This window comes from Mobula hypostoma, chromosome 11 (genome assembly GCF_963921235.1).
Source record: "Mobula hypostoma chromosome 11, sMobHyp1.1, whole genome shotgun sequence".
NCBI classification, from domain to species: Eukaryota; Metazoa; Chordata; class Chondrichthyes; order Myliobatiformes; family Myliobatidae; genus Mobula; species Mobula hypostoma.
Window position 1 is genome coordinate 34,544,756 of NC_086107.1, and position 25,567 is coordinate 34,570,322.

At 36.7% G+C, this 25,567-nt stretch overlaps 1 protein-coding gene across 2 annotated transcripts in view; it reads right to left on the reverse strand.

The window, feature by feature from the left end:
* Positions 1–1,593: 1,593 nt before the first annotated feature.
* caprin1b (cell cycle associated protein 1b) overlaps positions 1,594–25,567 on the reverse strand; it is a 72,774-nt gene continuing 48,800 nt past the window's right edge. The window contains exons 14-18 of one of the 2 annotated variants that reach the window (XM_063061807.1): positions 22,281–22,434; positions 18,497–18,625; positions 16,323–16,429; positions 13,173–13,236; positions 1,594–1,947 (exon numbers count right to left, since the gene is read on the reverse strand). In XM_063061807.1, coding sequence (XP_062917877.1) covers positions 1,865–1,947; positions 13,173–13,236; positions 16,323–16,429; positions 18,497–18,625; positions 22,281–22,434 — 537 coding nt within the window. In that variant the 3' untranslated portion in view covers positions 1,594–1,864. Of the gene's footprint in view, positions 1,948–13,172; positions 13,237–16,322; positions 16,430–18,421; positions 18,626–22,280; positions 22,435–25,567 lie in introns of both variants that reach the window. The other variant, XM_063061806.1, reaches the window with a different exon arrangement.

A 25,567-nucleotide genomic window follows, 5' to 3' on the forward strand; every position in this document is an offset into this window, starting at 1 on the left:
AGTACATCGGAAAACCATTGTCACTCAACACAGTCCGCTGCTGCATCCAGAAATACAACTTGAAACTGTACTACGTAAGGAGGAAGCCATACATCAACTCTATGCAGAAACACCGGCAAGTTCTCTGGGCCCGAGCTCATCTCAGATGGACCGAAAGACTGTGGAACCATGCGCTGTGGGTCAGATGAGTTCACATTTCAGCTAGTTTTCAGAAAAAACCAGCATTGAGTTGTCTGTGCCAAAGATGAAAACAACCATCCAGATTGTTATCAGCGAAAGGTGAAAAAGCCAGCATCTGTGATGGTATGGGGGTGCATCAGTGCCCACGGCATGGGTGAGTTGCATGTATGTGAAGGTACCATTGACTCTGAGGCGTATATTAGGATTTTAGAGAGACATATGTTGCCATCAAAGCGACGTCTCTTCCCAGGACGTCCATGCTTATTTCAGCAGGACAATGCCAGACCACATTCTGCACGGGCTACAACAGTGTGGCTTTGTAGACACAGAGTGCATGTGCTTGACTTGCCTGCTGCCAGTCCAGATCCATCTCCTATTGAAAATGTATGGCGCATCATGAAGAGAAGAATCAGACAACGGAGACCACGGACTGTTGAGCAGCTGAAGTCTTATATCAAGCAAGAATGGACAAAATTTCCAATTGCAAATCTACTACAATTAGTATCCTCAGTTCCAAAACGATTAAAAAGTGTTATTAAAAGGAAAGGTGATGTAACACAATGGTAAACATGCCTCTGTCCCAACTTCTGTTGAGTGTATTGCAGCCATTAAATTCTAAATTTGTGTATGTTTACAAAATACAATTAAGTTGGTCAGTAAAACTATTGAAAACCTTTTCTTTGTACTTTTGTCAGTTAAATAAAGGTTCACGTGAATTAACATACCACAGATTTTTGTTTTTATTGCATTTTGGAAAATATCCCAACTTTTCTGGAAATGGGGTTTGTACATGACAGGAAGCACCGATCCTGTTTGAAATACTGAGTAGCATATTTTAAAAAAATATTAGCTCATAACTTTGTTCAAAGTATCTGTGAATTGTGATTTTTAACACTGGCAAACCAATACATCTTTTACTCAATTTTTACTCTATTTAGTTCACCAATTTACACTCAATTCATGGAAACTGGCAGAAGAATTTCTGCTTTTGATTATGCTGAAGAAAATATCATGCCAAATTATCCCCCACCTTTAGCAACCTAAGTTCACAGAATTCCATTTAGCCTTCAGTATTTGTGAAACTAAGGCCCCTTTTCTTCTTCACCTAACCTAGAAAAGTTCAAGTGAGAACATCAAGACAGTAATTCAACAGTACTCTATTGAGAACTTTTTTGCCAAAGTGTAGAACATTGATAAGCAAATTATCTGTGAGCATTCTTATGGACTTTATTTTACATCGGATCAGGGAATTACGTTTCTTTCAACTTTGCACTAGTGCTTTGTTCATTTGAGGGAGTGCTCGAAGCTCTAAAAGACTGTTTAGAAAACCTGATAAATAATTTTGCACCACTACCTTAGAAGCGTTACAAAACACAATTAACATGAAACAGGAAAAATACTGAAAATCATGACTCTATTTTTGTATAAACTTTTATTTTTTGTCTATTACATCAGTGTGCTTTATTTTTGGGTGTTTCTGTTTTCTTTAAATCACATTGTGCAATCACTGCCACGAAGGAGGCATGTGATTCCACAGCCAGGGTCTAGCTGGGTTCAACAAGTCAGGTTTTAGAGGGTACAATAATCCAGGAATCGCTGTGATAGTTATTTGTAGTTGCTGTTTGGAACATTTCACAGTTGCACAAAGAAGCCCTTCCATCAGGCAGGGGAGGGAGGGTCCAGTTTAAATCACTTCCTGAGCAGTCATCTGGGTCGCAGTTACAATCTTCTTATTCATACCTCTGGGCCTCATCAGTCCTCCCCGGCCTGCAAAGTAAGACAGAAAGTAAATATCATTTACTACTCAGTAAAATAAATAAAACAAAACTTTTGAGTGGCATACAACTCACCCAATATGAAAGCAGCAAAAGAAAGTTTGGAAAAAAAATGTTATCTCCCACTTTGTAGCACTCCAATCCAACACCCTTCAACCCATGTATGTTTTAAACATAAAACCCATCTTCAAAATTAATGCAGTACTAGCTGTTCTGTTTGACATGATACACCACATTCCTGTCTCTTACAAGTTTGTTTTGGAAGTTTTCTTTCTAAGATGTTGTCATTCAGGGATATAATCAACTTCTATTCCATGAACATTTGTGAGGCACACTGCAACATTTTGCTGCCTTAAAACAAAGGCTCCTATTACAAACACAAGTATTTGCTTTGTAAAAACCTTCCAACAGCAACAAAGCAGTAATTAAATATGAAACACACATGAAGAAACAATCATTGTATTTCACATTTCACTAAATCTACTGATTTGAGACCTTTACATTAAACCAGATGGATCACAAAATCTAAGCTTTGGCAAATGAAATATTCTATGATATTCATTAGCGTGTTTATTTCATTTAATAAAAAAAAGCTGAATCAGATCCAGCTGATGCTACATGGCATACAGTATTCAAACCTACACAGAAGGTTTGCACTGGCAAAGATACAATGATGCTGGAAATATGCTATGTGATTCCCTCAAATGCACGAGTTAACATGTTGTAACTTTATGAAAGAGCCAAAAGGTTTCAATAAATTTCCGTGGTTAAAACAGTGCTAAACAAAGATGGCAAGAAATTTGAAATGAAAAGAGAAAAGACAAATTATTCAGGTCAGGCAAAGAGGAAACAAGCGTTCTGATAAAAAGGTTGAAGATCATTAGCTTAAAACTATTTTCCCCATACACTACTAGCATTTTGTTTCAATTACAATTACAACCTGCAGCACACCTTCAATCGCAGAATCACAACCAACCCTGCATTTATAAAGGCATCCTTTTTGCAACAATTATCTACCCCAGTAAACTGTTCCCAGCAAATATTCTCACATCCTATCAGCACATTTTTGCTATTATCAGGGCTTGCTTTCGGAATTTTAAAAAAAATGATTGCCCTGTATAAAAGTAGAGAATAATTCAAGTACTTAAAAATGGAAGAATCTCCAGAATAATTGATTGCTCTTTATAATCAAAGATTTTCATAAAAGCAATGAGCATGCTGTTAAACAACTAAATGAAAGTTACAAAAACCACAACGGGCAAAAATAAAGTGGAGCAAACGACTACAGTACCAAATAAGGTGGGTGTACTTGAGTCATCATTCTCATCTATAATCCCTCATTAAGAGCAAACACAGGAGGCTAACCTGAAAAATGACCAGAGTTGAACAAACACCATGCAGTCTTTTTTCAGCACACAAAAAACTGAAAACTTGTAGCTTAAAGCAATCTGTCAAATTTGCTGCCAGCATAGTACTCTGGTGCAAAGACAAAACTTCGGCTGTTGAGGCAATGAGGTAGTAGACTATTCCAGGCAGCAATGATAAATAATCATGTCACCAAAGTAGATCCCAAATGTAAACAGTTAAGGAATAAGTATTCACTTTGACTATCCTTGAGACCAGAGCAATTTACAGATTTCCCAACCATTTAAAATTTCATGAATTAATCATCAATTTGGAGGCTTTTTAATTAAACTAAAATTTGTAATTATAAGTGATTAAATTTCAATCCTACTTTTTGCCCAATGAGTACTTCCAATGAATAACAAACCTGACTAAATTGATATATGCCAAGAACTTTAATCAATCACAATACGACAGGTTAACATTGTGCACTATTGGTCTGTACATTTAACACAGATTCACAATGCACAAATCAAAAAAGTGTTTCCATGCAATGACCGAGATGCTCTGGATACATATTCACCAAATACAAATAGCTCAGTATTTAAATATTTGAACTCTAGATTTTTGAGAAACAATCACCAATTTCGTTGCTCCAGGTTGTTCCAGAAAAAAAAAATTACGACAGGTCAGATAAACACAAAGATAATCTGGAGATGTGAAATCACTTGTACGACATAGATTATTGAATACATTGCAAAATTAGAGGAAATCTTGAGTTAAGTATAAATTGGGTTTTGTTCACATTATCTGATGTTTGTCACAACATTTGTAATGAAATTTCCAAACCTGCTACTGGTATCATTCTACTGCTGCTGAGATTTACCTTCTGAAGCAAAAAAAAATGTTGAGCAGCATATTATAAAAGCTAATTAGAAGCTTTTTCACCATGACATTCAATAATAGGCATGTCTTTTTCAAATACAATCCACGCCCAATTAGGAGAGCAGTTCATATCTCTCAAGAAAGTTGATTGCAGTGTGTTTACAATTACATTGTACAAGAAAATTTATCTTCGACTCCATCCACAATTCTGCTCTTTAAGTTTTGAAATACACTGGGACATAACTCCACAAGCTAAAAAGCAAAATGACACCAAATATTGAAGTATGAGCCAAGATCAGCAGGCTCCGTTTGAATGGGTGCAGGGGATTGAATTATATATAGTTCAACTTGAAGGCAATTGTAATTTATATCTTCATTGAAGATTCTAATTTTCTTCTATCTCCATAAAACGCCAGAGGATCTGCATTTCTTACTCATCCCATTTTTCCACGAGTGTTAAAAGTTTAGCTTTATCTAAGAACAGAATTAACATCAAAAATGAGAGTACAAAAGATTATTGCGGTATGAAAAAAATGTGTTCTGGCTGATATGTCAAAGTAAAGGGAATATTCCCTATGCCTCTTTGAATAACCTCAGGTGAAACAAATAAATAACTGAATTAATGCAGAAGAATCTGAAACTGCTAGAAACTGATACCCTCTAAATTTATCAAAATATAAACCTTCACTCTATTCAAATCTAAGATTGTGCAAGGTTCCTGCTTCTGCAAGTGTGGAAACTTTTGGAACATATGGTACATATTAACATGGAGAATGTACTTCATAACTACACTATAATGAATATAGGGCTTGAACAATGTGGAAGACAGATTTATGATGAGCTATACATTATTATGAAAACATTGAAATCAAATTAAATAGATAATAAAGGAGAGATATTATACACTCTGGCTAGGCCTATGAGTACTTAATTAACTTACATTTTGTAAAAATGATACTTGAAAAATGTTAAGCTTTCAGACTTTGAAATACAATATTTAGTTTGCAATTAAAACTATGAGTCATCAATGTAATGATTCTTAACTGAATTTACCTTTCCAGATACAGCAATTTAAAGAAACTCCAATTAGCATCCCTTCCAAATAGCGCTGCATGGCTTGCTCAAGCCACATCTCTCTTGCATTCCCTGCTGAAACTACCATAATGCGGCTCATACAAAAAATATTCATTCAGATGAGTGCATTAAAAACTCCTAAACTCAACATTCATCAAAAAAAATCCCAGACCTAGAGAAAATCCACTGTTAAAACATACCTTGTGCAGAAATGTGATAGTTCTCCCAGTCTTTCAATGTCATTACATCAGGGAAATTTTGTGTTGGTCAAATGCAGTCATGCAGTGCCAGCACATCAATTAGTTCAGCAAAATCTTAATCTGACAAATCTGACAAGACTTTGCTCCTGATCACTATCAGTGAGAATCCCTCAGGAGGTAAGCACTCACCAGGAATGGAGAATTGGGATTTGGTGCAAATGCTTCACTGTCAAGTAATGACTCATGAATAATGAACACAAAAAGTTCAACAATATAAGCCCTAGGAAGGCTCTCATACATTTATTTAAAGAAAAAACAGAAGTAAATTGCATACCAAAACATGATGTACAAAGATCCCTTTGGAAGAGGTGTTTAAATGATTATGCCACAATTCAGTGAATTCAATGAATTTAAGTCCTTATTATGAGACAATTTAATGTTTGACTGAGTAGGTTAGATTGAGATTACATCAGTGTCAAACATCTGCTAAGAATAAGAATTTTCAATCAGAATTATGCAAGATCAGAATACCATGTTACTGTCATTATTAGAAAGAATATAACCTGTTGTGCCTTTAATGTTTCTAAAGATTCCTTATGTATTTGCATATTTACTCAAACTCCTAAATTAAGTATTCAGGAACACATTAATTATCTGGACCTGTACTACTCAGTGAATCTAGCCCATCAGATAAAAAGCAGTTAAGTGGGTAAAGGAGTAACCCTACTTACTATTCCAATTTAAAATGCTGCTACCACATTGCTCACACTTTGAAGTAAACAAAATTAATGCATACTTCATTATTAAATCCAATGTTTATTTAGCATATGCCTGACTTAACCTCATTGACTATCCAAATTTGGGAAGTTCCTGTCTGCATCCATTTAAGCATTCCTTGATTTTTAAAGAGAAACCCAACAATAAAGAAAAGGACTTAAAACAGTCAAAGTTATCAGTCTGGATGACTACAAGGAGAAATTTCCTTTGGCTTTACAATAACGTCATATTTGTCTTGGGGGGAAAAACAATTAAAATTTTAGCCCTTCGTTGCCTGTAACATACTGAGTGGCAACATTATCTGGACAACACTCACTGTATTTAATCCAAGCACAGGTCTAGCGCATGGTCAACACCCATGGATCACCAACCTTGCATTTCTGGTTAAGAATAATCATCAACATACTAGCTGTGTATAGCATCAAATTCATAAAATGGTAGTACTTACAGACTGCTTAGATCTAGAACAGATCTATCCCCAGTTATCATCAGCATCCAACTATAATCAAATACAAAATGCTGAAGGAGCACAGCAGGTCTGCTGAGTTCCTCCAAAATTTTATCCGTTGCTAAATATACTGGTGGCATTGGTTGTTAACACTTTGAAACAAACTTCTTTATGGGAATGATTTCTATTTGACTCTTCCTGATCATAAGAATCCTGTCCAATTGAAAAGATATGCATTTTAATGTGGGCAAATAGCTAACTAGCAATTACACTTTTGTTAAATCTCAATCATTAATGAACACTTAAATTGAAATTTAATCAAGGTAAAGAACAGATGAATAGTTAAAAATGAACTTAACACTTTCAACTGGGAGAAGCAGCAAAGTATGGTTCAGAAGAACATGGGGAAAATAGAGGACTGACTAGACAACAGGATAACCCGTTGGGGCACCCTTTGAGAGAAGGGTAGTGCAGTCTGATGTGACCAGAATGAACATTAAATTTTCCTAAATGCCACTGGTATCGCTTTGCTTTGGAAACTGAAGTAGAAAACCTCAGTTTATTAAAGAAGAACGATGCATAGCAAAGCAAATATAGCTGCTCCTTATTTAACGAAGGACACTTTTGATGGCATCATTTCTGGCTTATCTGCCATCCAGGACATCTCAAAGCCCTCCTCATGAGGTACAGCCGCAAGGCAGCGGAGGTTTAAAATCGGAGTTTTCCTTCTCCTAGATGAGCTGCAATCACAGCTGACAAGCACATCTGCGTGAAGTGGCTAATTTTAAAGCACCAGTAACTCGTCCTTGCCCCTTCTCTTAACAGTAGAAATGATTCTGTCGGGCTTAGTAGCTAAGCCACAAGGCCAGGAGCTGGACGGGGCTGTCAGAGGCCATTTGAGGAGCACGTCATTGGCAGCATTGAATAGATAGTGGGAGCTTATCCCCATTACCCAACCCCTGGCTGTAACAACCTTAAATGGGGATGGAGATATTGGTGCTGTTACTGCAAGTCATCTTAATCGTTCAGACTATTTTCATTTTTTTTCTTTAATGATGACCTAACACAATTGCCAAGGAAAAATTACAAGTCAGGCATTAAAGATTGTAATCTAAAATATATATGTAATGGTTTAAAAAGAGAACCCAATTTAAAGTTCACCTGAGTGCATGTTATACACAAAGGATAATCAATGCAAATAAAATTCTGCTATAAACTGCCAAATTAACAGGTCAATGAGAATACTTCTATAAAGTCATGGGAAAATATTTTCTTGACTGAACACTTAGGTTATCAAGCAACTTTTTAGTTTGAGAATATTAACTTCAAAACCTTTATATACATTTATACACAAGCTACACTGTTGCCAGGGCAGCCAGCAACTACATAAAGATCTTCAATTTGCTATTAAATGCATCAATTGTGATATCACAGAAACAATTAAAACCAAACTGTCAAAAGATTGTCAATTTGAGCCACATTCCTTGAATACTCAGTAATACCCATCTGAATCACTCCTAAAATGAAACCAAACTAAGGAGGACAGTTTGGTCAGGGTAGACCAAAGATTCTGTTTTATCACTTGACTGACTAAAATTGTCATGTCATATTACAATGGCCCATGAGCTTTCGAGTTTTACCAAAACTGAGGAATAGTATACCATGAGTAAAGCATCACTTACCACAAGATGATACACAACTGTATCTCCTAGCCACCAATCTTCAACTGGTACAATACAAATGCTAGACAAAAATCAGGTTCCAACTTAATCATGGTAGATATGGTCCACTATTGCACCACTGGCAGATCCGAATGATACCTCAATGACTTTAAATCTTCTATTACCATCTATTCTGCACTGTCAACAGGCAACACCCAAAATAATGAAACAGGCCCAATGCATTAACACAGAACTGATCACCTGTTGTGTATGGCAATAACAAATCAGACATTTAAATATTGTTCTATCCCAAATTCAAAATGCCCTGGTACCTGAGCTTCCAAGCACTAAACATTAAAGGTTTGAACACCTGTACTAATATAAATATTAGACAAACTTATGATCTGAATTGATGCTGAAATAGCTACCTGGTGTATCAATAATCAATGACACACTTCAGAAAATGCAAAAAAAAAAGACAAACACGGGCCTATCATCTAAACTACATGAGCAAACATACGAGAAATGAAATTACTTCATTTACGTTCTAGGAAGTCCACAAATATATACACTAATGGCCAAACTCAAAAGTTGGTGTCACAGCTAATTTCTAAGTGACTGAATGATGGGAAAAATCACTAGTTTCTAGTTCAAAATTTCAAAACATCTAAATTTTTGATTCAAATGAACAATGAAACTGGTCTTTGCAGTGCTTTTCAGCAGTATGTTAATGGTAGTTTGTTACACCGCTACAGTGCAACATTAGCTCATGTTTCACACTGAAAGCAATACTACATATTAACTGTATTTAATAAGATGAGTTCAAAATATGATGAAAGCTCTAAAAAATGAATACATATGCCATACTTTAGACAGTATAAAAGCAGCTTCAGCATATTAAATTTCTTCATAATTCAGAACTACTTAAAGATTAGCTTTGTCAAATGTATGTTGAAACATCAAAACAGTGAAACGTGGTGCTTGTGTCAATGGCCAACAGTCCAAGGATGTGCTGGAGTCAGCCCGCAAGTATCGCCATACTTCTGTTGCCAACTTAGCACGCCCACACTTACTAATTCTAACCTGCACGTCTTTGGAATATGGGAGAAAACCTGAGCATTCTGAGGAAATCTACATAACCATGACAAGAATGTATAAACTCCTTACAAAGGCAGGAATTGAACCACAATCACTGACCACTAGCACGGTAAAGCACTGCGCTAAGCGCTACACAACTGTGCTGCTCATAATCCTTAATCACAGATGTTGCCAGCCTTGTTGAGTTTTTCCAGCAAGTTGGTTTTCATTTTATAAATTCTAAGATACAGTCTCAGATTGCAGGACAAGAAATTCACCGTGGGGTGAACCTGCAGTTTTGCTAAAAAAAAAAATAGGTAGTAATCAGCCATGATTGTACCGAAATGGCAAAGCAGGTTCAATGGGCAGAATGGTCTACTGCTCATTACCTTTACTTTCAATCCACAGGCACATCACATTCATGCAAAAAAACCTTCATGAATTACAAAATTTGTTCAATGTTGTTCTGAGAGTGATCCTTTGAATGCAAATAATATACACAAATATATGTAACTGAGTCATTCAAACTGCAATAAGTACATGGCAGCAACAGGGGAACTGTGTATATACCTTTAAAACTGTCAGGACACTTTGGGACCGTGGTTAATAAAAGCACAAGGGTACCTTTTCTTTACAAATGAAGGCTTGGAATACAAAAGCAAGGCATTGAGTCTTCATAATACTGATTAGGTCACAATATAATTGTTGCATCTAAATCTGATCATGACACATTTCAAAAGACAGGAATACCATAAAGGATGTGCAAATTTATTAGAACAGTGCAAGGGATATCAAAAATCAAGGAAGAATTTCAAAACCAGGGTTAAACTGAAGCAGCTACGGTTGTACTTTTCAGAACTGAGAACATTGAGAGGAGATTTAAAAGAAATATGCAAGATCAAGACAGGTTTTCAGAGGATGAAGAGAGAGCCTACACCTTTCAGCAGGCTGCTCAAAAAATAGAGAGGAAATCATTTTTTAAAAAGATGCATAAATATAGGGGCTATGCAAAGAACAACTTTGTTTTATGCAGCAAATACTATCTGGAACCCAACGTCTCTAGAGGTGGCGGAAGGAGAAGCAAATCAAGGTCTTCACAGGGGATTCAAGGGAAAATTATGACAGTCAATTGAGGAGCAGCAGAAAAGAGGGAATGACTAGATTCCACCATAGGTAACTGGAATGGTTTTAGTGATTCATGTGACCTCTTGTTTCATGGCTCTATGAATAAGGACTCAGAGTCATGGCTTATATTATTAAAACAGAGCAAATATTTAATATGGCTGGAAGTACTCAGGGGTGGGGTGCAAAAGTTACTAGTCTTTCTTCATAATAAAAACAAATATATACATTGGAGTACTACATTTTGAAATTTCTGAATTAGTAACATTCTAGAGAGGTGCACAGTTACTTGAACATACAGGGATGTAGGATTCCAACAGCAAGGTTAGACTGAAGAAGCTAAGGTTTACTCCGTAGAATACACACACACATATGTACAAAGGCACAAGAAAAGATGGTTCTACTGAAATTTACAGTTAAACCCCAAACAAGCTGAGGAGGGCAGGCAGTCATTTCAGTTTAGTATGAATTTGGACCCCTGAAATGTTATTTTTAAAAAAACTTACAAAACTTCCAAGAACTGATCCATTTAATTAGATTTGTCCAATTTCTCATTCAGATAGCAAGTAATAAATCTTATTTGCAGCAATTCTATACCTACTTAGCAACTAAGAAGGTTTATACCCATTTCTATAAATATACACTCCAACAACCCAGCAAATATTAAACATTTTAAGATAACATTTGAGCAAAGGAGTATACAGAGAGCATGAGCCAGAACAATGATATGTATATAAACAACTGCCATCAATTTACACCATTATTTCCAGATAAAGCCATCAGGACAGAATAAGCAGAAGTCAAAATGCCAAAATGCTAGCACATAAAGCAAAATGCAGTATCATAAGAAAATTAGCTGCATTTCTAACAGATGTAATTCATAAATCAAAAAATATGGCTCATGAATTTGATTCCTAGTCTGCATTCAAATATTTAAAAAGCCTACACTGATAAGAACCTAATGAATGTCAAAGTCTAAAAACAATTATTTTTATGCAGGTGTTTGCTATCTTAACTTCATAAAGCACCAATATGCATTACACTTAAAAACTGATCAACATAATTATAAGTGATTTTAAAATCAAAATTAAACTCTGGCCTTCATGCACAAAGCTGATAAGTCCTATTACAAGTGTGGAAGTTCAAATTAAAATGTTGCAACATGCAATAACGACTGGATTAAAATAGTTTTAAAACTGATCATTCTCCAAAGATGATAATCACTGCATCATAATGAATAAAGCCTCAATTTAGAATCATGGTGCTTTTGTGAACAGGTACTGTAGTTTCCAAAAGAGAGACACAGTCATTTTATACCAGCAATTGTATTTGGGGAATGAGACAGGGACGAGAGAACTGGAAGAAGGAGAAATATTTTCTTGCTGATTGTTACAATGATTCAGGAAAAAAAACTGAAATTAAATTAAAAGGGATTCCATGTCTGAATCAAACTCAGTGAAATATTCTTAAGGTTTGTTGAAAGAAACAAAACTAAAGGAAATTCAACATGGAAATCAGATGACAAGAGTTAGTATCATTGAACAGAAAGAGCAATAACTACAAACACCTCCTTATAGATACCTTATTTTCAAACATTATAGCCATATGCTTACTGAACCACAATTTTGTGAGCCCACGTGTAAATTTGCAGCACATTTTTATACTCAAAGCTTTGAACAAAAAACATTTGGCCCAAAAAATTCAGTAAAATATGTTAATATTCTGTAATTAGTGAAAAAGACAAAAACTTAATTCCACAGAAGCTTCAATTCACAACAGATCAACAGCCCCCTTCACCAGTAAAAAAAATTACCATGCAGTGTTAATAAGCTCAAATGATCTCTTGCATTCATACTGCAAGTTTAAAAATCTGCATTAATAAAATGAGCCTTACTGCTTGAAATGCAGCTAATTTCCCCAAAAGCCAGTGTGAGCAAATGGAAACAGACAGAGGAAAGGCAGACTCCACAGGAACAAACTGACAAAAAGAAATCAGCAACAAGCTGCAAGTGTGCAACACATCTTTATTGAAACTTTCTCTGATGCAGCAACATCAATTTACAAACTCACACTTCTCAGGAGCTCTAAAAGGCAGAGAAGAAAAAGAAATACAGCCTCAGTTTAAAAACCAGTGAATCAAACATCCGCAAATGAACGTTATCAAAATACTCCCAGAAAGGGACAAATGGTGGCAGCATAAAGATGGTAGTAAGAAATTTTTTTTTTTACAAAAAAATAAATTAAGGAATTTTCAAGTGTTCAGGAACAAAACTGACATACCATTTGCTCTTTTATCACAGACGTCACTCCCGCTCTTTCGCGTTCTATGTAGATGCAAACTACCAGAAACAGTTTCTGCTCAATTGAACGTGGTTATTTATAAAGCAGGGTTATTTTTGTTCGAAGCTGACAAAGTGAAAACAAAGATTAAAGCTCCAAAGCTTCAACAAAAATGTTCTGAATGGGATATCTGAATCAAGTTTGTGTGGCCTACTTTTAAGAATAAATTTGTAATTCGACAACTCCCTCTAGAATGGAGCAGCACTGGGGCTGTGAAAGACAAAATTAAGCACTGCCAATATTTCACTTTCTCCAGTCCTTCATTAGGAGCGCATCACTTGAGCATTACCTCGAGGAGTGCCCCGAGGTCCACCAGGTCCAGAGCCACGCTTGAAGTTTTGCTGATATCCATCCTACAAAACAACAAAGATTTGATAAGTTTGTTTCCTGATCAGAAAGAAAATTATAAGACATGTGAATTATGGTGTCTCAGAGCAAAGCAAAATTAATATCTTAACGCATACTATTGAAAACTATTGGTCCTGTACTTTTAGGACTGAAAACAAATCTTTCAAGTCCTCAGTGAAATTTAGGAGATTTACAACTGAGGAAATTTGAACAAAATGAATCTACTCAATGGCTAGATCAACCTAAGAGCTATAATTTATACAAATACAATTCAATCTGTCCTAATGCTTACTTTTGTTAGACTGCTCATGTCTTCACAGCAAGCTATTATTCCAAGGAACAACATAGAGTAAGATTAATGCACTGTTTTTAAGTTGCTTTAAATTTCTATAAGTAGTTTAGAACATGGTTCTCAAATCTTTGAATATGTAGTATTTCTGGAAGAATGTAGTGAATTCCAATAGGTACTCCAATTTCAAGGTTACTAAACCCAGGAAGAATTTCACTTACGTTACTCTAAAAATTAGTTTGTAGTTTCAATTAAGATCACTAATTTTGATATTCTTTTGAAAATAAATCTATTTTATCAAACTCTTTTCACCCTAACAAAGCACAGAAAGGAGCAAAAACTCCATGCAGAAACTATAAGCCAATCCTTCAATTACACAATTATTTTGTGCTCAAAAAATTTTCTTGGCTTAATTAGCATGTTCACAATGAATGAGATCAATGAACAGGTAATTGGGATCCAGAATGTAGTTTACAGTGGCATACAAAAGTTTCGGCACCCCGGTCAAAATTTCTGTTACTGTGAAATAGTTAAGTGAGTAAAAGATGAACTGATCTCCAAAAGTCATAAGGTTAAAGATGAAACATTCTTTTCAACATTTTAAGCAAGATTAGTGTATTATTTTTGTTTTGTACAATTTTAGAGTGAAAAAAAAGGAAAGGAGCACCATGCAAAAGTTTGGGTACCCCAAGAGATTTGAGCTCTCAAGATAACTTTTACTGAGGTCTCAGACCTTAATTAGCTTGTTAGGGCAATGGCTTGTTCACAGTCATTGTTAGGAAAGGCCAGGTGATGCAAATTTCAAAGCTTTATAAATACTCTAACTCCTCAAACCTTGTCCCAACAATCAACAGCCATGGACTCCTCTAAGCAGCTGCCTAGCACTCTGAAAATTAAAATAAATGATGCCCACAAAGCAGGAGAAGGCTATAAGAAGATAGCAAAGCATTTTCAGGTAGCCGTTTCATCAGTTCGTAATGTAATTAAGAAATGGCTGTTAAAAGGAATGGTGGAGGTCAAGTTGAGATCTGGAAGACCTAGAAAACTTTCCCAGAGATCTGCTCGTAGGATTGCTAGAAAGGCAAATCAAAACCCCCGTTTGACTGCAAAAGACCTTCAGGAAGATTTAGCAGACTCTGGAGTGGTGGTGCACTGTTCTACTGTGTAGCGACACCCGCACAAATATGACCTTCATGGAAGAGTCACCAGAAGAAAACCTTTCCTGCTTCACCACAAAATTCAGCGTCAGAAGTTTGCAAAGGAACATCCAAACAAGCCTGATGTATTTTGGAAACAAGTCCTGTGGATTGAAGAAGTTAAAATATAACTTTTGGGCCATAATGAGCAAAGGTATGTTTGGAGAAAAAAGGGTGCAGAATTTTATGAAAAGAACACCACTCCAACTGTTAAGCACAGGGGTGGATCGGTCATGCTTTGGGTTTGTGCTGCAGCCAGTGGCACGGGGAACATTTCACTGGTAGAGGGAAGAATGAATTCAATTAACTACCAGCAAATTCTGGAAGCAAACATCACACAGTCTGTAAAAAAGCTGAAGGTGAAAAGAGGATGGCTTCTACAACAGGATAATGATCCTAAACACACCTCAAAATCCACAATGGACTACCTCAAGAGGCGTAAGCTGAAGGTTTTGCCATGGTCCTCACAGTCCCCTGATCTAAACATCATCGAAAATCTGTGGATAGACCTCAAAAGAGCAGTGCGGCCCAAGAATCTCACAGAACTAGAAGCCTTTTGCAAGGAAGAATGGGCGAAAATCCCCCAAAGAATTGAAAGACTCTTATCTGGCTACAGAAAGCGTTCACAAGCTGCGATACTTGCCTAAGGGTGTGTTACTAAGTACTGACCATGCAGGGTGCCCAAACTTTTGCTTCAGGCCCTTTTCCTTTTTTGTTATTTTGGAACTGTAAAAGATAGTAATAAAAAAGTAATCTTGCTTAAAATATTAAAGAAATGTGTCATCTTTAACCTTATGCCTTTTGGAAATCAGGTCATCCTTTACTTGCTTAGCTATTCACAGTAACAGAAATTTTGACCAGAGGTGCATGCCACTATATAGCTTATTAAGTGACCAAAGATAATACACATCTTTTCCAACATCTAATTATGTTTAAAGGAGTTCTTATTTACCTAATGGATCTGGTTCTCTACTAAAATATCTTATTGAAAATACTCAAATTTGGTTATACATTACCGATTACAATTTAGATAGAATAAAGAAATAAAAAGAATTGGAACTCTTACTGATATCTTCAGAAGTGAATCCATGACAAATATAATCAAATAGCAACAAGTAAAAGGCTTCAGGTATCAGGTCCAATGAATTACAAATAAAAGTGGTTAGCGCTGCCATTGGTGGCTGAAATATATCTTAAAATGTTATATGTTGTTATAATTCAAGATATTTCTAGTTTGTCAGCCTAACAATTTTGCTATTTAACACCTAGATCTGGAAATGACCCCTGCAAAATATTCCAGTTCAAAATTCTTAATTCATTCATTTATTTACTTTTTCAATTATTTTCTAACTAGTGTACCTGAAGTCAACACATTTTCAAACTTACACTAATGCCTTAGTTTTGTGAAAACAACATATTTTGAAACTTTAACATGTCTGAAATCATGCTCAAATGAGCACACAAGTTAACTATGTACCATTTAATATTGTAACACTCTGTAAACTAGAAAACACAGAAAGCTACACTGTACATTTCTGATGTTCCCCAAACAAAACATCCAAGTTCTGGACTGTTGACAGCCAATTGACATCTGAAGAGTACTTACACGTTGGTATCCAGAATTGGAGTAGTCACGAGGGGCAGTAAACGGAGACTGTCCGTAATTACTACTTGGAGTGTTTGAAAATGGAGGGCGATAGCTTTCATATCCACCTGAAACAAAAATATTTGGTCAAAGACCAAATACTATCTAAGCTTTCCCAATGCACATTGAATAGTTTCAAAATTAGCACAAATGCAGATGGTTAAAAAAAAACTTTAAACACTTGAAGTCTATTGGACAGAAGCCTTCAGGAAATACTTCCAACTCTCATTAACTTTTTACCTATGGGCATTAGAAGGCGCCACTCAAAGATCAAGTTACATTTAAGTGAAATATCTTGGTGTCACTTGTCCAGGTGGGCATTCTACATACATGAGAGAATCCAAATCTTCACAAAATGTGTCATACATTTTGTACTCTTCCTGCTTCACTTCAATCCCTTCCATTTAGCCAACTACAACAGATTAGAGAACTCAATGCCATCACATACTAAATTTTCTCTCAAAACATGGAAGTTGTTGGCAAGATCACTCAATGCATAACACAAGTATCACCTCTAGGCAATTTAATGATACAATCTCAATCATTAAACTGTCTGGAGATAATGCTTGTGGGTCATTTCTTACTGAACTACCAGAGTGCAAGTGGTGAAAGTCTCAGCATGTGGCCAAGCAAATCAATGGGTTGTTCTATTTCAGAAGCAAACACCCTCCCACAGGACTCAAATCAGATTGCTCAGACTAGGTAAATATAAAAATTTAATTTACATTAGTGAGCCACATTTTGCCAAAATAACCCAGATGTTCACTGTTAAGACACAAAAAGCTATTGATCAAATACTGGAAAATGGGATTAGTATAGATGGGAACTCAATGGCTGACATGAACACAATGAGCTAAAGATCGCATTTCTGCTCTATATGACTACCTCGAGATCTTTTAAACTCATTTCTTCATAAACCCATCACCCTACTGGGGCATAAATCACTGACAGTAGTTCAGAGTCCTCTGTCCTGGCCCGAAGGTTGACCAGTCCTTGTACACCTGATAGAGGTGGATAATCGGAGGCTTTTTCCCAGTGCTGAAATGGCTAGCACGAGAGGGCATAGTTTTAAGGTGCTCTGAAGTAGGTACAGAGGAGATGTCATGGGTACGTTTTTTTTAAAATGCACAGAGAGTGATGAGTGCGTGGAGTGGGCTGCCAGCGGAGAAGGCAGAAATAATAGGGTATTTTAAGAGACTCCTAGATGGATACATGGAGCTTACAAAAACAGAGGGCAATGGGTAAGCCTAGGTAGTTCTAAAGTAAGGACATGCTCGGCACAGCTTTGTGGGCCAAAGGCGCTGTATTGTGTTATAGGTTTTCTATGTTTCAATGATTCCATTCACCACACAATTTCACTGTCTTCTAGGTGAAAATCCTTCCTCTCCCAGGAACAGTGTTTCCCAGAAACACTGTTAGTGTTTCTTTAGCCCACTTCTTTATATATTAATTTACTGTGTTACTAACCCTACTAACGTAAATTTAAAACAAGGTCTCAAAAAAGTGACCAAGTCCAAGATATTGCAGCTCCACGTGTCAAGAATTTGCACCAGGTTCCAATATCTGTATGTTTTGCTCACATACTGTTTAACATCAAAATTAAATTTGTGATTCATGAGTTATCTGTAATCTTTCTATGAACTGGAGGTTGCTGTCAAATAGGTGAGACAGATGTTATTTAAATGTTGTTTATTGACAATAAATCCCTGGCCCAGTATGTGGTCTCATTCCTGGCAAGTTTTGAGAATTACAAAAAAAATTTACTTTTCTGACCACCTTTCCCTCTCTTGCTTGCACTCTTTCTTTTCCATGCACCTGATTTAAAAAACTTCCACATTCCTCACTGCTTTTTTAGCCAGTTCTTAAATTTCACTAGTCAAGGGGACAACCTGTTATTTGCACCCTTCAATCAGTAACAACTGCAACTTGAAGGGCACAAAAGATTAAAATAGACGTTCTAAGAACAGTAGATTTAAAAATTGTAGTATACTTACACATAATTGTTCTAGTCTTTACAAGTTAGACGCAATATGCCTATAAGACCACAAGTTAAATCCTACCTCTAAACCCATTAGCAGGTCCGCGATAGCCATTCATCCCACCGCGTGCATTGCGTGGCCCACCACGTGACACACCTCTGCTGTTGTAGAAGGCCTGCCCTGTGCGTGTAAAGCTTGAATTCTGTTGAGGCTGTTGGGACAGCTGTTGATGTGGTGCTCCAGCAGGGTGTGTTTGATCTTGAGTTGCATGGTAAGGACTAACCACTATGCAAAATGAAAAATAAAGCATCTAATCAGTTTAGGTCAAATCATAACCACATTATCTTAAAACAAATCAAATGAACAACGGTGCAATCCTGACTGATTTCATTTACCCTGCATATAAATGAAAAGCTGTTCACAATGAAAATGTTTTACATTTTTAGTTGGCATCTTTTAATTAATTCATTTAGTAGAAAATCCCAAACAAAAGCTATTTATTTTATTGTAACTGGACTAAAGCTTGTTCAGCTCCAAGAAAGAAATCCCTCAAGCAAAGCCTGTAGAAACCCATTACTCTTACCACTGAAAAATCCACCAATGGTAGACAAATTGAAAATTCAAAAATTGAGAGAAGATATAGATGACAAAAACCTACTTTTGCTGCATTCCAGTTATTTTATAAATGCCAACAGCTATTATAACATTAATACAAAAAAACTGATGACATCTACTTCCCCTGACAAGAGTGTGGATTTAAAATCTTGCTGCAAAACTCCAACTCCCCAAGCTTCATTCAACTTCTTCAGTCTTGTTAAATTATACATCTAGCTGTGATAAGGCATTGTAACATTCATTAATGATACTTTTCTGAACAAGTATCTTGCAACCATCATCAATGTTAACTGTTGACAAGTTGAGTGGATTTAATGAAGTTCAGAAACCCAAAAATGTAACTCCAATTTTCCTTTACAGATGATGCGTGACCAAATTTGTTTTCTTTCTTGATTTCTATCAAACTACTTAACTTCGTGTTAATATGGGATACCATAATTATTGGTTTCATTTGAAAAACATTTTATTGCAATGTTATTTTTACCTTAGCACAAAACTGACTTACAGAACCATAATGCTAGATAAGGTCATACATCACTTTTGTGAAATTGGTAGTTTAGAATTCATCAGATGCTCCATGTAATGCTTCATGCCAGTATGGAACCTGACTGCAACCTACCTCTGACACAAACATTGTTCAGCCACTTGTATTTCTAGTACATGGATAGCCATAATACCTTAACTCCCCAGGAGCATATACCCACAGACAGTTAACAAAAAGAAAAGCAATCTTTAACATACAGCAGGATGGGTAAAAAGACTATTGATAAACAGGCCAAATTATAGCAAACATTAACAGTTTGAAACTCACCAGTTGGATATACTGAAATTTGAGTACAACTGTTTAAGACAAAAACAGTCAAAATATCATAAAATGCAACTTTAAAGTACTAATATTTATGACCCCAGAGGTTGGCGTGATTTTGTACATTGTCAACAACCAAAACAAAGGGATGCTTGCCTGCACCATGTGCATTCACAGGAGAGCACAATGAGTAAGTGGCTGGTTGGCTGAGGGGTGGTTCAGGCAAGGGCAAGCTCTACCTGCACTGCACTTTCTCTGTAAATACTATTTTCCACATTGTTTTCTTTTTACTGTGATATAATTATGGATTACATGATCTGTCTAGATGGCATGCAAAAAAAGCAAATCTCAAAAAACATTATCAAAATAGTTGACTTTGCTCAAGATAAGTGTTTTAAAAATTAAGATGCTGAAATTTTCGGAGGTTTCTTTATAACTTCTCCGATTGTGTCAGCATTTTCTGGTTTGGTTGAAATTTCAGAATATTTCAAATTTGAAAAAGCCATCTTAAACTTATCCATTCGAAGTATTAACGAAGGTTGATCAAGATCTGTTTAGGAACGTTAGAGATAACTGCAAACATGTCAATCCCTGAAATATTTTAATGAAGTCATATTTCTCATTTTCACTGGATGTTTAAAACTCATTGACCAAGTTTCATAGTGGATGAGCAGCAGTAACATTCAGTAAGCCACCAATGAACCTGACATTTCCCTCAAATATACTAGTGATCTTCCCCGACCATATCTCACAAATAAACCTACTGCACCCGTTCCTTGTCCCTATGCCTCAAAAATTCAAACACAAGGGACTTGATCTTTTTGAGGCTCTGGTCATAGTTGCTTGGCTACCATTAGAACTTACTGATGTTGCTGTAAATTAATCCTCATTCTTCTCTTTCCAACACCTCTTGCATCTCCTACATCCTTATACTGTGACAACATCTATAGAATCTCCTGGATAAACCTGGCCTCATTCTATCAGAGATGTTCCCTTTATCATTCTGCACCCCTACCCTATCCACTAGCAACCTATAACTAAAGTTTTCTTTTTCCCGGTTCTGATGGCATTCTCAATTTAAAATGTTAATTCAGTTTCTCCTAAAACAAATGTTGGCTGATCTGCTGAAAATTTCTGAGATTTGCTGTTTTAATTTCAGATTTTCAGCACTTGCTCTTTCTTTGACTCTCACTACAGTCTGAAACTGAAATACACAAAAGAGTAATATCCATTGATATCAAGGAACCATTTGAAGTGGTTCATTGTAACAAGATAGAAATCAATTGGAATGAAGGGGGAATTTCTTCTCCAAAATAGTTATGCATTCCACAGAGATGGCTCCAGCTGTTGGATATCAAAATGAGGAATATGATGGAGTATTCTCCACTTGCTTGGATGATCTTAGTTCCAATAAACCGTCACAAAATGGAACTTCAAATATTCACCCTGCCTGTTGCTGGTATATCCTAGTGTGTGCTATTTCTAAAAGAGACTGCAAAATTTACTAACTCCAACACTGCCCAACACATGATCTTTACCTCATGAAGAACAAAATGAGCAACAGCATTGATAGCATCATCTGTTACTTTAACTCTAAGCTATACATTTCCCTGACTTGGAAATATATCTTTTGTTCATTTTAATGGACATGAGTAAGACAAGAGAAGGCTCTATTTCCTATCCATTCCTAATATTGACAATTATTCACTAAAATTGTACAAATACTAGAGTATCCTACCTAACAGTATTTTATATATCATGTCAACTATAGTCATTCAAGGTGGTTGCACATTACCTTCAAGGGTTATTATATCAGTTTCCTCTCTACAACAAAGTCAAATAAACAAAAAATAGCATGCAACCTTCATCAAAAAACACGACAGATTTGAGCACGAATGTATGCAACAACAGAACTTCCAACAAGTGCAGTGTTCATGAACTTAAAGGTGAGGCTAGACAAAAATAATCCTGATTCATTCAATTTCTAGCACTAGCATTTAGTGTCAAAGTTTAAATCTATGACAACAAAAAAAAAGCTGCTCTTTCCAAGATGTCATAATTTGGACACTGCTGTAGTTTCCATAGGGAATAGCCCGAAACAGCAACAATGCATTTGCAAATCAAAATACTAATTCAGCAAATTATAAAAGATGAAAGTGAATACTTAGTTGATTTTTTTTAAAGCATATAAAAGCATGGCAAGGTCCCATGATATTTTTCCTAGCTTCAGGCCAGACCTCAAAAACATGTGTCATCTAGTAAACTAAAGTAGTACTAAAAATAGGACGCCCTGAAAATACCAGAATGGGAAACAAAGTCTAGAACTGGTGGCATTTGGATTTACATTTAATATACCCAAACGTCCACAATTTTACCCCCAAACCAAAAATAATCTCAACTTGCGTTTTTGACAGAACTCTAAAATTAAAGCCACAAATCTATCTCTAGACAATTATTTTAGGACATTTGAAACAGAAAAATAACGAGTACACATTTCAGCTTTATGAAAGATCATCCTACCAGTTGCAAGTGTTTCCTGCTGCAATTCAGACTGCTCCACCTGATGCTGAGGCTGGCTACTGAAACCTTGACTGTAGCTGGCCTGATAGGGACTCTGCTGTTTGAGCGTGTCAGGGTCACTAGCAGGAGGCACTGGTGCATTCATATTAAACACCTTTTTAAAAAGAGTAGAAAACAAAATAATTTAAAGACATACTCTACTGTAACTTGGTAACATCTGTGCGAAACACAGAACAGTAGCCTAAATTCTGGGATTAAAATATCAAGGGTATTACAAAGACAGTAAACAAATTACTTGAACGGATTCGACTTCCAAAGAATATAAGATGTATATAATCAACATCATACCAGGTGATTATCTATAGTTAATCATTCATTTTTTCCTAAACAAATCCAGAAAACCTGATGGAAGCAAATTAATGAAAGCATGTGAAAAGATTGATTCAGTTCAGGACAGCTCAATACATTGAAAGTTCAAGGAATTTGCTGATGCTTTAACATTTTCTAGAAAGACATACATTTATGTAGTACATGTCCATGCCAGAACTTCCAAAGCATATTATACTTAAAGTACTAAAAATATGGGATGGTATATGCCCTAAATTCTTCTAGTAAATGAGACACAGTTTAAGACAGGTGAACATGTACATGAATTAGAAAAATGTAAATATTTTTTGGTCAAACATTAGCAAATGGGACTCACTTGGATGGGCCATCTTGGTCGGCATGGACCAGTTGAGCCAAAGGGCCTGTTTCTGCATTGTGTAGCACTATGATTCTGAATCACAAAGGTGGCTCCATTAACTAAACTTACCCAAATAAACAATCAACTATTATGTGACTGTTCTATAGTCGCAAGTCCTAATCTTTCTGTGATAATGATTTATGCAGACTGGTGAAACGTGTTTTGAAACTATTCCAGAATCTTTATGACATTCAAAGTTCAATTTGTTCAAAGTTTATACCCACAATTCCAACATGGGTTAGTGAGATTTAAGAAATAGCACACCTTTGAGACCACAGACTCGTCATTATACAAATGGCAAAACTGAATTAAGGATTTAAAATCAATCTTTGCACCATGCTTTGAAGCATTAAACAAACCACTACAAAACAAAGCCACAACAAAAGACATTAAGGACCAAACTACAAACTTCCAAATAAAAGTAGAAAAGTACACATCAAGATTTTTGATCCTATTTATTTTTGTTTTAACTTGTGTTTCATAGTAAAACTTGCGTTTCATTTGATATCCTGCTGGACTTCATTTTATCCTTTATCAGTCATTAGTATGTGCCAGTTAGTACAGATTGGCAACAACATCTCTATATTCAACATCAGCATGGGTGCATCATAGGGCCATGCCATTAGCCCTCCCTCTCCCCTGCTCTACTCATTATACTTAGCTGCACAGCGATAAGTATAAAGCTCCAATGCTGTACATCACTCCAATACTACTGTCTTTGGTCACACCAAAGGTGGTGACAAATTGATACATAGGAGCGACAATGAAAATCTGCCTGACTGTTGCCACAACAACCACATCCCACTCAATGTTACTAAAACTAAAGAGCCGATTATCGACAAAACGAGGAAGAACTTGAAGGCCCATGAGCCTGTCCTCAATAGGAGAACGGAGGTGGAGAGGATCAGTATCTTTAAATCCTTTGCGCCAACACATCAGAGGATCTATCCTGGGACAAGCACTTAAGTGCTATCACAAAAAAGGCACGACATCTTGTATTTGTGCAGATTCCGATCCCCGAATACAGATAACTGACAGCATGCCCCCAATTAATTTCAAAACCTTAAGTAATTCACAATGCCAATGCACTCACTGACTGTGCAATTTTATAGAACATAGAACAGTACAGCACAGTACAGGCCCTTCAGCCCACAATGTTGTGCCGACCCTTAAACCCTGCCTCCCATATAAGCCCTCACCTTAAATTCCTCCATATACCTGTCTAGTAGTCTCTTAAACTTCACAAGTGTATCTGCCTCTACCACTGACTCAGGCAGTGCATTCCACGCACCAACCACTGAGTAAAAAACTTTCCTCTAATATCCCCCTTGAACTTCCCACCCATGTCCTCTTGTATTCAGCAGTGGTGCCGTGGGGAAGAAGCGCTGGCTATCCACTCTATCTATTCCTCTTATTATCTTGTATACCTCTATCACGTCTCCTCTCATCCTCCTTCTCTCCAGAGTAAAGCCCTAGCTCCCTTAATCTCTGATCATAATGCATACTCTCTAAACCAGGCAGCATCCTGGTAAATCTCCTCTGTACCCTTTCCAATGTTTCCACATCCTTCCTATAGTGAGGCAACCAGAAATGGACACAGTACTCCAAGTGTGGCCTAACCAGAGTTCTATAGAGCTGCATCATTACCTCGCGACTCTTAAACTCTACCCCTCAACTTATGAAAGCTAACACCCCATAAGCTTTCTTAACTATCCTATCTACCTGTGAGGCAACTTTCAGGGATCTGTGGACATGTACCCTCAGATCCCTCTGCTCCTCCACACTACCAAGTATCCTGCCATTTACTGTGTACTCTGCCTTGGAGTTTATCCTTCCAAAGTGTACCACCTCACACTTCTCCGGGTTGAACTCCATCTGCCACTTCTCAGCCCAATTGTGCATCCTATCAATGTCTCTCTGCAATCTTCGACAATCCTCTACACTATCCACACCACCACCAACCTTCGTGTCATCTGCAGACTTGCCAACACACCCTTCCACCCCAACATCCAGGTCGTTAATAAAAATCACGAAAAGTAGAGGTCCCAGAACCGATCCTTGTGGGACACCACTAGTCACAACCCTCCAATCCGAATGTACTCCCTCCACCACGACCCTCTGCCTTCTGCAGGAAAGCCAATTCTGAATCCACCTGGTCAAACTTCCCTGGATCCCATGCCTTCTGACTTTCTGAATAAGCCTACCAGTGGAACCTTGTCAAATGCCTTACTAAAATCCATGTACATCACATCCACTGCACTACCCTCATTTATATGCCTGGTCAACTCCTCAAAGAAATCCATCAGGCTTGTTAAACATGATCTGCCCTTCACAAAGCCATGCTGCCTGTCCCTGATCAGACCATGATTCTCTAAATGCCCATAAATCCTATCTCTAAGACTCTTTTCCAACAACTTTCCCACCACAGACGTAAGGCTCACTGGTCTATAATTACCCAGACTATCCCTACCACCTTTTTTGAACAAGGGGACACATTCGCCTCCCTCCAATCCTCCGGTACCATTCCTGTGGACAACGAGGA